The 16,909-nt window shown below is 46.5% G+C and overlaps 2 protein-coding genes across 10 annotated transcripts in view; one reads left to right on the top strand and one right to left on the bottom strand.

Moving 5' to 3' along the window:
* The first annotated feature begins 1,470 nt into the window (after positions 1 to 1,470).
* LOC125709037 (cortexin-1) lies at positions 1,471 to 13,310 on the top strand. Its single transcript, XM_048977043.1, has 6 exons — positions 1,471 to 1,820; positions 2,205 to 2,278; positions 2,580 to 2,653; positions 3,587 to 3,787; positions 10,325 to 10,497; positions 11,258 to 13,310. The coding sequence occupies exon 6, from the start codon at positions 11,951 to 11,953 to the stop codon at positions 12,212 to 12,214; it is 264 nt and encodes an 87-aa protein (XP_048833000.1). The 5' UTR covers positions 1,471 to 1,820; positions 2,205 to 2,278; positions 2,580 to 2,653; positions 3,587 to 3,787; positions 10,325 to 10,497; positions 11,258 to 11,950; the 3' UTR covers positions 12,215 to 13,310.
* A 2,418-nt stretch (positions 13,311 to 15,728) lies between these two features.
* fbn2b (fibrillin 2b) overlaps positions 15,729 to 16,909 on the bottom strand; it is a 44,698-nt gene continuing 43,517 nt past the window's right edge. For 8 of the 9 annotated variants that reach the window (XM_048977039.1, XM_048977040.1, XM_048977038.1 and 5 more), the window contains 3 exons: positions 16,609 to 16,840; positions 16,351 to 16,504; positions 15,729 to 16,147 (listed from right to left, as the gene is read on the bottom strand). In XM_048977039.1, the coding sequence (XP_048832996.1) occupies positions 15,770 to 16,147; positions 16,351 to 16,504; positions 16,609 to 16,840 (764 nt within the window). In that variant the 3' untranslated portion in view covers positions 15,729 to 15,769. The remainder of the gene's footprint in view (positions 16,148 to 16,350; positions 16,505 to 16,608; positions 16,841 to 16,909) is intronic. The other variant, XM_048977035.1, reaches the window with a different exon arrangement.

Here is a 16,909-nt window from a genome sequence, read left to right as displayed (position 1 = left end):
CACTTATGACGTAACATTTTATGGATGGTTGATCCGTGAGCTCTGCTACGTTTCAACACACAAGAGCGATTTCCCTCCATGGAAATCAGCACGGCGCCTCCTGCTTTGCGCTTCCGCCAGGGACAGCGTTTGGACAGCAGGATTCTCCTTATTCAGCTTTACCAAGAAAATTCTAGTTGTGATTCAAACCGGGGAAAAAATAAAAGGAGTACTCATGGAGGAAGAATTCCTTTCCTGAAACTGAAGCTTGTTCTGAGCTGCGTGTGTATTCAGCAGTGAAACATCGCGCGGTATGGAAAACACACTCACTGCTGGAGCTCCGGGTGATGGATGGGCAGTAATGACCCCCCGTGGATCTCATTAGTGGGGTTATTGATTTGATTGGGCCACCTGCCTTCCTCTTAGCTCCAGGCTCAATCCAGCCCAACCTGGTTAACGGACCGAACCCTGCTAAGGGGTGAGAGCCTCCATGACCTCAGCACACACACAGACACACACATACAGAAATCAAATCATCATTAATCAGTTCTAAATCACTAAACATATATGAAGGATTGTTTCCTCTTAAAAGTACATGTATACATAATAATTCGACCCGCAAAATGTCCTCTTCTGATTATTTAAAAGCATATAAATTAAGACTTTGGGATGCTGCCTTTAACAGAGGCTGCTGGAAGTACATAAAAAAGATATGGAAAATTGGCAGTTCTGTCAGCTGGAAAAGCAAAGTGAGGCAGAGTGGATTGGTTTTTTATTACTAATGGGACGCCCTTCCAAATGCAGCGTGCGGCGGCGTGACAGCCTGGGGGGAGCGGGCGCTCTAACGAGGCTCTCTGTCTGTAACGACGCGGCTGCTCGGGGCTCTGGCCCGTCTTAGGCGGCACCGGAGAAGCGGGCGACGTCGCTACGGCAGCCGGGCTCTGGGATGGCAGCATGTGGCACAGATGGCCAGGATAAGGCGCTGCTTCTCTGGCGGAGCTGGTTGTAGGGGTGAACTGGCAGCAGAGTGGCAGGAGCGGTGGCGGAGCAAGCGTGGGCACTAGTCTTCGGTCCATGAGTAAGCCATGGTCTCATCTCTCGGGAGCTCATAGAACCGACTCGACTGGCCTTGGTTCCATACGACCTAAAGGCGAGAATCATTCTTCTTCCTCTTCTTCCTCATCTCCGGGACGCGCTCAGATGTGAGATGGTGGGGGAGGGGCTTTCTTGAGGCTGAATGATGTCAAATAGCAAAGCCAGTTATTCAACCCTTGTCAAAAGTTTGCACTCTTTACTTCTTCACCTAGGGACATATTGAAGGTCTGGAACCCCCCCCCCCCCCCATTTCTAATTCACCCCCACCCAACACCTCCCATAATCCTTTGAACCCCTCTGTGGTTCCCATATGTAACACAACCCCTACCCCATTAAATAACCCCCCCTTTCAGATTTCTATCCCCGTATCAGATGGATCCGTTCACCATCCACACAAATGCTACATTTATGAGGAGCTGGACAAATGAATATGAAATGAGTCATACCAGTAATTAAATCAGCACATTATTCCATTAGCTGACTGCGTACTTAGTTGTATGGCGTAAGGAGTGGATGTAGATGCTTCTGGAAGCAGATGTTACTGGCAGCAGGTGGAGCAGGTGTCCCTGTTGTTGCAGCAAGCAGGCAGATGAGTGCAAAGCTCTGGAGCAGATGGGCAGCCGAGTGACTTAAGGGAAACGCTGCACAATCAGACGTGTCAGAGAATCACAGGTGCTGATCCTCGGGGGAATCCCCAGCGGACGTGGAAGATCCAAATCACAACAGAGTATTACCTAACCGCAACGGTTTGTATACCTATAACCCAAAGATGTCATCACCTACTACCACCTTTTTAAGAGCACTGTGGCATTGTTACCACTTGTAGCTGTTCTCGTTGTAATCCGCTTGGTCTGAGTTTCTTACTCAAGTCTTTGTTCCTCCACTTATCTCTCTTCTAACTTATTTCACACCTCTTATAACTCACCCTCCACAAGTGATTTATTTTTTCCTAACCAGACATTTCATGAATAAATACGTTGAGCTAATACTCATGTTACATCGTTCTGGACATAATCCCTAAACTGATACGTCAATATGCGAACTCTCTATGTTCTGTTTAACAAATGTACAGGGAAGATGTGAGGGCGTACATATTGATGACAATGCCAATAACAATGACTGTATTGCAGGAATGATTTATCTACAAAGGAGCCTGTAAATACTGGGATTGCGTAATCAATAGGAATCATTCAGCCAGTGGCAGGTAAAACGCCGTGTTCAATGAGCACTTTCTTAATTAGAAAGGCAGTGTAACATATCGTTATTTTTTAACATAGGGTATTCTTAAATCAGTGGAAAATAATATTTCTTACTTCAGAATCTCTTTTGTCCTGACGTACATCTTATCTCTTCTGATCGTCTACATTGTACCTCAGCATTGTGCATGTAACAAAAATATAATAAGAACATAAACTTTGACAGTGCATTCAGGTATTCTGCCGGTTATTGTCTGTAAAAGCAGTTCTAAATTCAATGCACTGAAGATGCATGTCTGCGTTTTTCAGATTGCTGTGCACAAAAATCTAGGTGTTCCATGACAACAGGAACGAAACAGCACAGTTCGTGACAAAATTATAAGGTGAGTTCTGCACGGATTATATAACATGTGCCTGGTGCTATTAAACTGAAAATGCAATTAGGCTATTTCCAGGACAACGTGGAGACATTTTAATAATATTATGTCAACAGCACCCTGCACTGGTGCGGCAATGTGACAGCCTGTATTCAAGCTTAGCTCATCCAAACCGGGCTAGGTTCAATGGGGATCTATCCAACTGTTCCAGATGAGCAGCTGTGATGAAAACAGTCATCACTCTCAGCTACAGCAGGTTAAGAGAGCAAGCTGTGCTATAGCTGCGAAAATGGCTTAGATACAAGTTGGATTTTCACTTCATTCAACTGTTTTCAAACGGGCTTTTGCACAGCTGAAATGGACTATTGATTTGGCTTAGAAATAATAGCTGCATTAAACCAATGATTGTAACTCTGCTGATTGAGAAGTGAAGCCGGTTCATACCAATCCAATTGTACAACAAGACCAGATGATGAATCTACTGGGTTCCGTTTCAATTAAATTTTTGATGGGGTCCCCTGTCCAAAAAGTATTTTTAGATTTTTGTTTGTAAAATATTCTTCCGCTATACCTAACGTGTACAGTGGCAAGTCTAAATACTTTGAGTAGAACTTCCCCACTGGAAATCGCAGTATAAACGTCTAGCATAATTTTTTCATTGATTTCATCCAATCTCAAATACGTTATGGAGATCTGTACTTTTATACTAGGTTATATTTTAAAGAGTATAGTTGTACTTCGTGGTACCTGTAAGTGTATCAGTACATACCTAAGTAATTCTTTTTAATGCTACTGGTTTTAACCGGATTTCAAAGCATCCCTAATTTTATACAAATAATGGCGACATATTCGACTCATTTATTGTAATAAGAATGAACTATAGCAATACTTCTAATAATAATGTAAATGGCTACGTCAGACATGCTTGTGTTTCGTTAGGTTACGGTCAATGACGCTAAATGTGATGGGCTGCTTTAAAAGGCTGGCACGTCGACAAAGCCCTTAAACAGATGGCCAGCCTAAGCAGGAGAAGCTGGCGGAGCTGGGAGTTATTAAAGGGGAGCGCAGACCGACCGATCGACCGACCGTGTGGCTGAGCGAAGTTTGCGGAGCGGAGGAGCGGAGCGGAGCGGAGGAGCGGTAAGAGCCGCGCCGAGCCCATCTCTCTCTCTGCGGAAACTTTGCTGGAGTTTGCACGGTTGGCAGACGACCAATATTATGTTCATTTTGTTTTGGACGGAAGGGTTTTATTTTTCCCGGCGTTTTATCATACACTGATGAGAAACCAATGTGTGCATTTCCTTTTTGCTTTTCAACACAGTAATTTACCATTGCGGTGTACAGTTCGACTCTGTTGGATTTCATACAGGTCATTGAAGGCGTCGGGAAAGTTACTGTGTTGTATTCGGCTCGATCTGTTTTTTACGATTTCATAGGGCAAACGCTATGGAAGACGAATGATTGAATTAAAATCTTATAGCGTAATTTCATAAACCAATTAGAACATATAGGAAGCGATACGACTCGGCGTCAAATGGTTTCACTATTAGTCCAGATGCCAAAACAATCGCCCTCCTAAATCGCAGCAATAAATGATTATTACTACACAGCAATTATATTTTTCAAGATATATATATAGGAAATCATATATTGTGTTTACGCGATACAAGGCACAGTCACTTTAGCCCTTTATAACACGCCGCTGTGTTTTAAAAATGCAACTGATTAGAAATGGAAATTAGAGATATATTTTAAAATGTTAACTTTTGTCCAAAACTGTAATGGATACTGTTGTGACAGTTTTGCCCGTAATTTTTCCAATATCTATTGGGGAAATTAAATGCTGTACATGAAAAATAACTACAGGTCACTTCTAACATCTAAACGATTATATAGATTTTAGAGAGAAACAAGTATTAATCATACTTAACAATTATAAGTGTTTTTGCCAATTTATCTTCCGCGAAATGAGAAAAATCTGGCAATTCGGCAATATAATCTAACCATATGGATTTAAATTACTGGTCATACACGAATTGGTAACTCTTTACTTTCTGGGGCACAAATAATGTAGTATTATACTATTACGTATATAAGAATTAACTACAAACTAACTCTTACTTACATACTGATCTCATGTTAATTCATCGTGTATAATGAATCGTGACGCATCTTTTATCTCAAATAGTCGCTATATCTGTTACTATATCTGTTAATTCTGTAAACCTTTGCGAACTACCGAAGGAACAAGTCGTGAATAACAAGTTAAACACTGATCTCATATTTTCATCTTTAATTAATCATGACGCAACTTTTATCCCAAGCACTAACTGTATCTGTTGATTCTGTAAACCTTTGTGAACTACTGGAGGAACAAGTCGTGAATAACACAGTTATACTGATCTCATGTTTGTTCATCATTAATGAATCGTGACGCATTTTTTATCTCAAGTAGCGACTATATTTGCACGTTTTGTACTTCAGTGGTGAGTTATAACTAAGTATTTGTGCCCCGTCAAGTAACTTGTTACCGATTAATTTAACAAAAATGAAAAGTGCAATAGCCCTGCATTGCCAATGGACACTAAATACCTTACTGTTATACTGTTATACGCTATTACAAGTAAGAGTGTAAAAAGTTACAATGTGATGGATATAGGGGCACGATCTTTTAAATCGTGAATTTCATTATTTACTCTGAGTTACGTGTCACTGACTGTGCCTTTGCTTGTCAATATCGGAGGAGACGTTTGAAAAAACCTTGAACTGTCAAGCACGTTGAAATTATTAGTAGCTAACTGGATAAACGCACAAAGTAAACGTACATTGAACAATACCGTACAACAATTAATTCTTAATCTACATTTTTGTGGCATGAATGTTTTAATTCGCAAGCATGCGTGAATAAGCCTTGCTATATGTGTTAGACTAGCAAATAGTCGTGTATTTTGTACCTATTGTTTAAGGAATATTAAGGAGGACCGGGGGAAACCCGGGACTTGAAATTTTACATTCATCTATAAAAATCAGGCCTCTGCTTAGTTAAAGGAAGAATACCTTAGCATGAAGCTGAGATGAAATTGGTATTGACTATAAAGTAGTGGGTGGTGGTCGGGAAGATTAAAAACCAAAATACAATCACGCCAGACTCAGTCCTCTGAAATTGGTGAAAAATCGCACGAGCGCTGTCACTGCCTTCTGCCATGTTTTTGCTTATATAAAACAATCCCACTTTGCGTGCTGCAACCTGTGAGCTTGCGTCTGGGTTACTGTTGCTACCTTTGGTTGATGCCGAACAGTTTTTCTAAGCACCGTAATCAACCACGGTTTTAACGATAATTTAAATTTGAAACGGTAATACTAAGTATCGGGAGTATTACCATGAACCCAATAACCATTTCATACTTAGAATAAAGTAAAGATTGATTTGAGGGCCATATGAGATAGTAAAATTAAAACATGTTGTGGATGTGGCCCGTGGGCTGGTAGTTTGAGACTCCTGCAGTGAAGTATTTTATTTATTCTCGGTTTCTGAGAAATCTTAAAGAGACCCCAAATTGTGCAGAACATTTAAGAATTAAGCAAGTGTTTACATGGGGTTAATCCACCATGACACCCTGACCTCCTTGGACATTTTACCATTTTCCTTTAAGTGTCCGTCAATAGCATAAACGAGGGCCAGCCAGCGGTGGGGTCACTGCCTCTGCGGGGTCGCTGCCTCTGCGGGGTCGCTGCCTCTGCGGGGTCGCTGCCTCGGTGGGGTCACTACATCGGTGCGGTCACTGCCTCGGCGGGGTCGCTGCCTCGGTGGGGTCACTGCCTCTATGGGGTCGCTGCCTCTGCGGGGTCGCTGCCTCGGCGGGGTCGCTGCCTCGGCGGGGTCTCTGCCTCTGCGGGGTCGCTGCCTCTGCGGGGTCACTGCCTTGGCGGGGTCGCTGCCTCTGCGGGGTCGCTGCCTCGGCGGGGTCACTGCCTCGGCGGGGTCTCTGCCTCTGCGGGGTCGCTGCCTCTGCGGGGTCACTGCCTTGGCGGGGTCGCTGCCTCTGCGGGGTCGCTGCCTCGGCGGGGTCACTGCCTCGGCGGGGTCTCTGCCTCTGCGGGGTCGCTGCCTCTGCGGGGTCGCTGCCTCGGCGGGGTCACTACATCGGCAGGGTCGCTGCCTCGGTGGGGTCACTACATCGGTGCGGTCACTGCCTCGGCGGGGTCGCTGCCTCGGTGGGGTCACTGCCTCGGTGGGATCACTACATCGGCGCGGTCGATGCCTCGGTGCCTTGTGCTGCCTGGGTGCTGTAGCTTGCCATTAAAGGCGGGTTCTTCGCCTGCAGAGCTTATGGCTATTAACCTGTCTTTGTGAGGCGGCAGTCTGCCTCCGTGGAATAGAATCTGCTGACTCCCAAATTTGCTCCTAAGCTTCAATTCAACCCCTAAATCTTTTTCGGTGAGTGTTTCTTTTGGACAATCTGCACGGGGCTGGGAGCAGTCGGAACGGGCAATCGGCTTTATCATCCCACTGAAATTCCTCTTCGGCAAGATTCATTAAGCTTAGGGTGACCTCTTGCCCTTCCCTATGACGGGCCCTCAAACAGCATGCAATCAGGCGGCGTAGTGTGAATACGAGGTGTGTGCATGGGCCCGGAGTGTCCAGATGGGAAAAGAAACACTGTACTCTCCATTTGAACACGTACAAGCAGATGTCTCGGTCTCCATGACGACTGAGACGCTGACAGGTGAGAGCAAACTTTTGGTTCTGATCCAGGGTCAGCTGGATCAGTTGGGGTTAAGGGCCCTGCTCAAGGTTGCCGTGGTGATATAATTACTTTGCCAGCCTCGAGATTCAAACCGACGACCTTCCAGACACGAGTGTTGATTCCTAACCCACTGGGCTGCATTATAGCCCCCCCCCTTCTGGTGCAGGGTGCCCCCCCCCCACAAATTATTGTGAAATGGGATGGCACGCTTCACAGGTGACACCTTGGACGAAATCTGCCGTCGTCATCAGAGCCAGAGCCCAGCTCAAGGGCCCCTCTGTCTTGGAGCTGGCTTGATCTGGCTCTACAAGCTCTTCTGCCTCCTCAGAGAAATAACTGTGCGTCCTGTAATATATTTGTTTTCATTGTTCCCCGTTGGCGGTAGCAGTGCACACTGTCGAAAGTGCTGGCACCTGACTTTGTGAGTGCTGACTTTTTCGTATTCTGGGAAGTTTCCTCCAGTCCCGATTCTGTCTGATTGATTTCATCCCAGTCATTTTATGACCTTGAAGGACTTTCTGTGTCTCTGGCCACCACTCTGCGAAGCCAGTCTGGCCATCCCTTGAGCAGCTCGGCTCATATGCGCCCCCCGCTGGCTCGTTTGGGGTAAGGCAGAAAGGCTAATGCCCCTAAGCCTCACTTCCGTGGCTGTTGTCCCCTGCAGTGCTGAATATTTTATGTCTGCGTGAGCTGGGAATTAAATGAAATGTGTCTAGATGTTGGGTTTGACTGGTCAGTGTCTTTTTATGATTGATTTAAGAGAACAGCACCAAGAGTAATGCTGACCTTCAGCTTTCAAAGTCGATGCAGTTTCACAGTCTTTGTACGCGCAGTTTTAAAATGGTTTTGCATCACAATCAGGAAGCCATTATCCATGGCCACACAGATACAAAATGCCAGGCAGTGTAGCATGAATGTCAGATGTGTGACGTCGGTGCCCATGACACAACCAGTAGCACTTTACTTGAGCGTACATGAATAATGAAGTAGTACATTGTTACTTAATGCATTAATTAACCAGTAACTAAGTACTGATTGAATGTTCATTCATCATTAATCAACCATGACAGTTAATGTATTTCATGGGGAAACCTATACTAGTTCATGATTTGTTCTTGAGTAGTAAAAGAGTTAAGTAATCTTTTACCCTCTAGTGAAGTCTTAGCTTTATTATTACCCAAATATTAATAAATTAACTAAAATAGTGCCTGAATGGAATACATGAACTGTCATGATTGATAAATGATGAACAAATATGGGATCAGTACATAACTAACACTTAGTTACCTTCTAATTAGTTAGCATGTACTACTATATTATATATATCCCCTCAAGTAAAACGCGACCACATAACCTCTTCGATTCCGGGCAACGCTGTGGCTGGTCCCCTGACCTGGGGATTTAGACCTACATCCTGGTACCTGCTTTCCTATTATTTGCTAGGTTTGAGGGTCGCAAATCAACACTGTTGGGGTCTTGCTGGGTTCAGAAGCACAGGGCACTTGAGCAGAAGATGCCGGTCTCCCACTTAGCATCTTCAGAAGCAATTATGGCAGAATGGTCACCGCAGAACACCTATAGGCTGTGGAACTGCATCCAGGAGTACCTGAATGAAACCCACGGAAATGCTGTAGATACACAGAACAGGGAGATTCTGTAGAGACTGATGCAAACGCAGCTGATTGCCAGAGCGGGTTTCTCCACGACAGCCGAGTGCGACACAAATTGCCTTAGTAATGCTAATGTGTTTATCCAGTGGCACTAACCACAAAGCAGCCAGTGAGAGACCAGCATTACCTCACACTTTAGAAGAAACTCAGTGTCCTTATATGTAGCAGATCTAACCCCATCCTCTGTGTCTTCTAACAGAAAATCAGTTTCCCCTCTGAAATCACATCTTTTATGAAAGTCATAGATTTTTTTGAAGGGGGCTAATGAATAATTCTTGGTATTTATAGAGTCTGTTTATTTAAATTATGTACAGCACTGGGGCTGACACATGGCAAATGGTGAAAACTAAATTTTTCTGTGAATTGATTAAAAAAAAAAACCCTGTAGTGATTTCAGACTGTAGAAGGCGCCGTTCTTATGCCGTTATTGTATTATTTTAAAAGGTCAGCAGTCTGCCGGTAGTTCATTCCGCACTTCTTTAACTGCATGCTCAGCAATCGCATGCGGAGCGAGCACCTTGCAGCGTGTCGTCTGGGCTGTGGGGATGCGGTGAGGATCCCCCCCGAGGTCCCAGGGGTCACAGTTTTAATTGCAGGGCTTAATTTCCACCCCCCTCCATAGCTGGCTAGTATAAGTCTGCAGGAGAAAGTGGTGAAGTCGAAAGCTCAGGTGGGGTGGGGGCTGGGAGAAGCGGGGGCTCTGTTTGGGACATTACGCTGTCTCCCTGTGGAGGCAGAGCTCCAGACATTATACTCATGTTACAATTAATGAAACCAAACTGAATGTAAGAGAGGACAGCAAAGGACAGCGTGAATAGATTTATTTAGGCAAGAACAGAATGTATATGTCAGTGCAATCAGTGGCAACAGTCTTTCCCTGAAATGCAAAACATATTTTTCTTTAAGGGTTTGATCAATAGTATAAAATGATATTTCTAAATTCTTTCCACTTGGTCTGTAAACGTTAATTAGGTCTTCAGAGGGTGTGGCAGTAAGGATAGGTGAGTTTCGTGTCTGCTGGTGTTCAAGGTTCGGTGTCTGACAAGTTGTGTCTGAACAATAACCTGGTACTTAACACTCAGAAAACCTAGGAGACCCTGGTGAACTTTAGACAGCCGATGAGCTGTAGCCATAGAAGATATCCAGCTTGTGCTCAGCTTCAAGCTTTTTGGTGTCCACATCTCTGAGGATCTCACCTGATCCGTCGTCTCCTCCATGCTGGTCGAAAAAAGATGTAACAGTACTTTTACTTCCTGCAGAGGTTGAAGAAAGCCCACCTGCTTCCGGGGTCCTGTTGGATGTCTATTGCTGCACCATCGAGAGCATCATCACCAACTACATCCTCACTGACGGATTACGGGCTTGCAGCTGCCCACGATTGAGAATGTCTCCCTCAACCGCCGTCGGAGGAGAGCAAGGGGAGTTATCAGAGGTGACTCTCACCCCAAGCACCGAACTCGAGACTGTGGTGCTGATTCCCCCCCACGCCCCCTGTGCTCATATTCTGTATTTAATTACACAGCATTATTCATTCTATTCACAATATTATATATTATCTATTTTGTGTATTTGACTTTAACCCTCTCCATCTCCATCCACAAATAACACATTGTATATCTTACATATCACTGTGAGTTTTATATGTAATGTAAATTATGAGGGAGGTGTGTGTTTCTGAGAAATACACTGTACCAGACAGACTTTAGACAGTGTATTTCTCAGAAACACTAGCATACTCGTGGAAGACACTGCAAACAATGACATTATAGCAGGATATGGAGGACGAGGACTTTACGTTACATATAAAACTCACAGCGATATGTAAGATATACAACGTGTGTACTTTAGACAGCTGTCTGGTGCTGGTTAGTCACTGGGAGGTGTGACTTCATTCCACCGGCTGCTGTTAACAGCCCTGTGATTAACGAGCGTCGCGACGTCACCAGATGAATGTCACTGACATTTACAGTACCGACGTTTACATGGCCATCGCCGTTACTCATTACTGCCCGTGTCAAGCCGCAGTGATAATCTGCTGAGTAACTGTAATTACGCCAAATGTCAGTTCGCTGGTCGCGGAGACGCGGAGTGCAGCTGGCAAATGGCACAGCGTGTTCCTTCTTCCTCTGGACGGAGCAGCGGAGGTGAACCCGTGAGGGAATAGGTGTGATTCTTTCTTTTTCTTTTCCCAGGTGAGCAAGTTGAGACACTGAAGACCCCCGACCCCCCCTCAGCGCTATACCCAGGTCACGCTCCTCCATCCATCGGCACTGGCAGAGCACTCGTCAGCCATTCAGGGCCTCCGCTGCCTGTCAAGCACACTGGTAGTTTAAAGAGACATTTTTTTGGACAGGTTCTTGGAAGCTGCTGGGCTGGAGGAACAGATGACAGGCTCTCGGTTCCCTGCTCGCCGACGGGGTCCCTCTGCAGCCCACTAATGAGCGGCTGTCTGTGCTCGCAGCTCCATCGTGTTGTCGGGAGGTGCTGTCGCACACGGTCGCATCCTCCCGCCCCTCCTGCTGTTTATTCGGGTTGCCCCCCGCCCCTCTGAATATCAGGCAGCCTGTCGTTTTGTCGGTTTGCATCTGCAGCCGCGTGGCATGTGACAAGGTGCGCTGGGATTGGCTGGGTTATTTATCTGTCCGCTGGGCCTGTCCTGTCGTGTCCCGTCGGTGCTGTAGTTAATGTGGCATCAGTGAAATAAATAGACCTGTCATCAGCCCTCCCCTCCCAGGTCATCTGGCTCTGAGGGAATCATTGGTCTCTGCCCAAGTCCAAACGTTCTCATCAGAACCTCTCCCTCCCCCTGGCCTGCTTTGGCCAATCTGCTCAGCCTCCCCAGCTTCCAGACGGTCTGCAAGTTCTGCCAGCAGCCTGCGTGGAGGATGGACGATGTCCCCACGCTGGACTATGAGCTGCTGTCTGCGGGGCCCTCGCACCCGGGGCCACCCAGCAGCCCTCCACTGGCCGGCGACGCCGAACAGAAGACAGCCTTGGCCTTCGTGGGTCTGCTGCTGCTCTTCTTGGTCTTCCTGCTGGTGCGCTGCTTCCGCATCCTCCTAGACCCCTACAGCCGCATGCCTGCCTCATCCTGGACTGACCACAAGGAGGGGCTGGAGAGAGGTCAGTTTGACTATGCGCTGGTCTAGCCAGCAGAGGAGGAGGGCGGACCGTGCAGACGCCTGCCTTAACCCCAGCTGCAAACCTGACCTTCAGCCTAACTCTGACCATCATGACAAGCAGCCAGAAACACTACACCCCAGAGCAGACCTCTTCACCTCAGTGTCACCTTAGCTGTCGTGCGTCAATGGGGTCACGGGAGCCAGCGTAAGCGTTCACTGTTCTGACATTAATCACCGCAACTCTAATGTTACAAACACTATAGATGTACCACTGATGTTCCAAGTCAGTGTGGACCGCCAGTCAAAATATATGTTGACGTTTACAGTAACACACTTTAGCTTTCAGGAGGAAGTTTAGTAGGCGTTTCAGGAGGGAGATGCGAGGTGCATCACATCACGTTGTACACAACGAAGACTCGTTAAAGTATAATCACCTGGATTACATAGATGGCTTCTCCGCATGATCATACATATTGCTAATATGTTTCCTTTTACATGTCTTCATGGATTTTCGATAGCAATGCTGTTTAAAGTAGCTACGTTCCCTTTAAGAAACCTCGCATCCCTTTAAGACATTTTCTATAGCGACAGCAGTGTTAAAAATTCAGAGATTGTTGGCTTCAAATGGAATAATTATCTGACTGAAAAGCCATATAAACTTTTATTTCATTTTATTCTGTTTACTGTACAGTTCCCCCGCTGCTGATCTACCTGCTGAAGCGTAGTGATGATGTTGTGATACAGTGGGCACTTTTAGAGACCTCAGATATGCTTTATTTTTGTATCCTGACTCCGCTTTGGAGTCCCTTTTTACTAATGTCCAAAGTGTTTTCTCTGATTTGTAACTCCTGAGTATGTTATTGGATTTTGAGGACATGGATGCTTTAGACAAAGTTACGGGGATGATGCATGAATGACATTACATTTTAAGGTTTGGAAATTTTGGATATAGTCTAGTCAGTGCTTCCCAATCCCGTCCTTAGGGACCCGCAGTCTGCCCACATTTTTTCTCCTCCCCAGCTCCGTACCAGACAGTCCACATTTTCATCCCTCTCTTAGCCTGGTAGGAGGAACATATGGACTGTCAGTGTGTTCCCGAGGGTCGGATTGGGAAACACCGGTCTAGAGGTCTTGTGTCCGATGTGGTGGGTAATGGCTGTTAAATAAAATAGGGCGTTTCCTCTCCACCTTCTGTCTGTCATCATTTTTGCCTGCAGGACACAGCAGAAGCCGCCTCACATGACCATGTCACCAAGCTAAATTAAAACTCACAAGACATTTTAAAAATATAACCCACAATATTTTTATTGCCATTTTTTTTCCTGTTTCCAACAAGTGTTTTTTAAAAAAAAAGTCAACCACTGGCAGTACAGATGTTAATGTGTCCAAAACACACATAATGGTGATTAAAACTTTCCCCCAGCAAAATGAAAAGTTTACAAACTGACAAAGTGGATGTGAAGTGAGGACAGTCGGCTCAAACGATGACTCGTGTCTGCGTTCTAGAGGGCTCTGCCACACTTCTCGAGTACTTGTATGGAAATACTTCCTTGGTTTGGATGGATATCTATCCCCTCTCCCCTCCCCCCAATAAAAAAAGTTACAGATCAATGGTATCGCTGTACTTCAAGTTTGACGATGCAGGCTGAGATACAGTACATACACACATTCTATCTTTTACATATAGTGGCAAAATAAAATATAAACAGACGAAACCAAAATAATGATACAAAGTATACAGGTTCCCACAATAGAAACGGTTATGCATAAATATAGCTCCGGCTGTCGTACAGTGCAGTAATCGCAATGTTGAGAGAGCAAAACTTAACTAGCACCAGAGGCTGAATGTCAGCGACACCCCCCCCGACGGTGGTACTGATGAGGGTGCGGGTTTGCCCCGCCCCTATGTGCCCGTTTCAGTGTATCGTTAAATGCCGGTCTCCTTCCACCGTTAGAGCTCCACGCTCAGCATCAATCACTGCATTTAAAAAACAACAACAAAAAAAAACACGCTGGGACAATAGATAGTAGGATGAGGGCATGGCTGTTGATGTAGCGGGACTGGGGATGCAAGAGAGCCGTAGACACACCAGACCTTCAGTCTCCTTTTTAGAAGTTTTTAGTCTGGCAGCCATAAGGCGCTTAAAAAAAAAATCTACATTTCACTTAAAAATATACAATTTAATTTTCATGAAGCAAGTTTAATATTGGAGACAATACAAAAAAAGACAGATACAAACAGCGAAAACTTGTCATAAAACTGTCATGTCTGCGATCGAGATTCAAGACTGCGGATTTAAGATTTCGTACATCTGTGATTGCGTAGCACCAAGGTTCCTTGCGGAAAAAGGCTGCGAGATGCTCGTTAGCTGACCTAATGAGAACGTTTTTTTCGAGGTTAGGTGTTGAACTGTGCATGCGTCTACGGTGGATGCTGAAAAGAAAATCCAACCATTTCCTGCTTCACGGAATGTCCCTGTCTGCTGTGCGCTCAACGTTTTTTTTTCTGCCCAATTATGTCTTGTCAAGACCCAAAAAAAAACCCCACAGATTGCTCAGAGTGCTTGGGATGGTGACCTCACCAACTGAATTACGCTGCTCACCAATGCACGAGGTTCATCTTCACCACTTCGGGATCTGCGGTTACATGTTTGCGTTAGTGTTCTGCTTTGGCACGTCTCCCTGATATATTAGTGAAGTTTCAGTGCAAGATGAAACTGCAGCACCAAGAGAACCACGTCCCGTTCGTCCAGTCGAACCTTGGGGTTCCACGCAGGGGCCATATGCTCCCTAAGTTCTGTAAAAAAGGGACCCCTTTGCTGGAAATAGCTATACGACGGTTACGGTGTGGTTCCTGTACAGTATGTGAAGAACGTCGAGGTAACTGAATGCCACAGCACAAGTAAACACAGAAGACACCTAAACTTTCAGCTTTGTGACGAGATAATTATATGCCGACATTAAGCAGTTATTTGATCATCTGAGTTTTAACTCCCCTTTTCTTTAAATCTGAAACCTTTGCAGTCCTTCATGTGAATATGTTTCTTTTACACAATATTATAAATTGGAGATTACACAAAATATTGCATGGAGCAAAGAACACACAGGTTACAGAAAGGTGAATGATTGTTTGGAAACAAGAGAAAAACTACTCGCATTATAAATGTATTGCACCCTTACGCAGGGTGAACTCGAAACATCATTTGGTACAGATTACCCAATGTTTTATAAGGTGACCTGGCCACTCCGAAGATCCATTAAAAGGAAATTGTACATAATGCAATCGGACGTGTCGTCTTTTAAGGTTCTGCTGTCACGGTTAACTGGGCTCAGCCCCAGCTCCCCTGCTGTTACCATGGGAGGGTCAAGTCATTCGCGGGCTGGGTAGGAGGGAGGCAGATGTTCCCCAGTGTTACCAGGCGGGGGGAGTGGGTGAAGTGGCCAGGGCGTAACCTGGCAATAATGTGAACGAAAAACAGCACACAAATACTGAACGAAGAAGTGGTAGCTGGCTGACGGAGTTCCTCAGAGAGCGCCCCCCCCCCCCCCCCCAGAGTGTGGCCGGCAGTGCGGAGCTGGTGCTCAGTGCAGGTGGATGTCCAGCTTGATGTGCAGTGCGGCGCCAATCTCGCCCTGCAGGTAGTCGGCATCGTGGCGCTCCTCCAGGTGACGCAGCTTGCGTGGGCCAAACAGGGGGAGCCCGGCGATCTCCAGGCGGTAGGAGCCCGGCGCGGGGGCCCGGCGGCCCAGCCGCAGCACGCTCTTGCCGTCGCGGCGCTCCAGCAGGCGGAAGTACTCGCCCTGGTTGCCGTGCGTGATGACATAGCGCACGTGGTGCTCCAGCGGCTGCAAGGCCGGTAGCAGCTCCAGCAGCGGCTCCTTGTTCTGCAGCTCAGCCAGGCTCAGGTTCATAGGGATGGAGGTCTGCGTGTCCACACTGGCCAGGCTGACACCGCCCTGCTTTTTTGGGGAGGGAGGGGGGACTCGGTGACTCTCAGGGTCCCCATGCTAAATGCTAAGCTAATGAGGCTAAAGAGACACTAACATCACCTTGCTGACTTTGCAAAGGATTATAATTTGGAGTGACCTTCAATGGAGAACAATCAGTGAATAGCAGAATAGGACAGAATGTGGCGGGACCTGGTGGCAGCGACGGGACCCACCTGCTTTAGCTCGTTGGCGCTGCGCCGCTGGCGGCCGCTCTTGCCCCCGTTGACTTTACACTCGTAGCAGGCCTCCGGAGACAGGCTCTCGTCATCGTCTTCTTCCGGGCCGGGGACGAACTGGCCCTGGAAACCCATGCCTGTGACACAGTGCCTGCTCGGGAAGAGAAAATCAGGACTCAGAGCAGACACCACACCCCCAGGGGGTTAGGGTTAGGGTTACAACAGCACCCGGCCTGTCTGGGAGGACTTGCTCACCCCTGTCCCGCTCTGTAGTAGCCCCCAGGGCAACCGCACAGGTAGCCGCCGTCCGTGTTGGAGCAGCCGAAGCTGCAGGGGTTGCTGTTCAGGGAGCATTCGTTGACGTCCTGGCAGCTGCCGGTGTTCTGCTCGAAGTCAAAGCCTGATGGGCACACGCACTTGTAGCTGCCCAGCGTGTTGTAGCAGGAGGCTGAGCCGCACATGTCCACTGACGAGCACTCGTTCTCATCTGGAGGGAGACGCCGGTGAGGGAGCTTTCAGATTCAAGGTTCTGGTCTTACTATCACGTGTTCCAAGG

The sequence above is a fragment of the Brienomyrus brachyistius genome, chromosome 15 (assembly GCF_023856365.1).
Source record: "Brienomyrus brachyistius isolate T26 chromosome 15, BBRACH_0.4, whole genome shotgun sequence".
Taxonomy (NCBI): domain Eukaryota; kingdom Metazoa; phylum Chordata; class Actinopteri; order Osteoglossiformes; family Mormyridae; genus Brienomyrus; species Brienomyrus brachyistius.
Note: the sequence above shows the minus strand (reverse complement) of the source record. Positions and strands in the feature narration are given on the sequence as shown.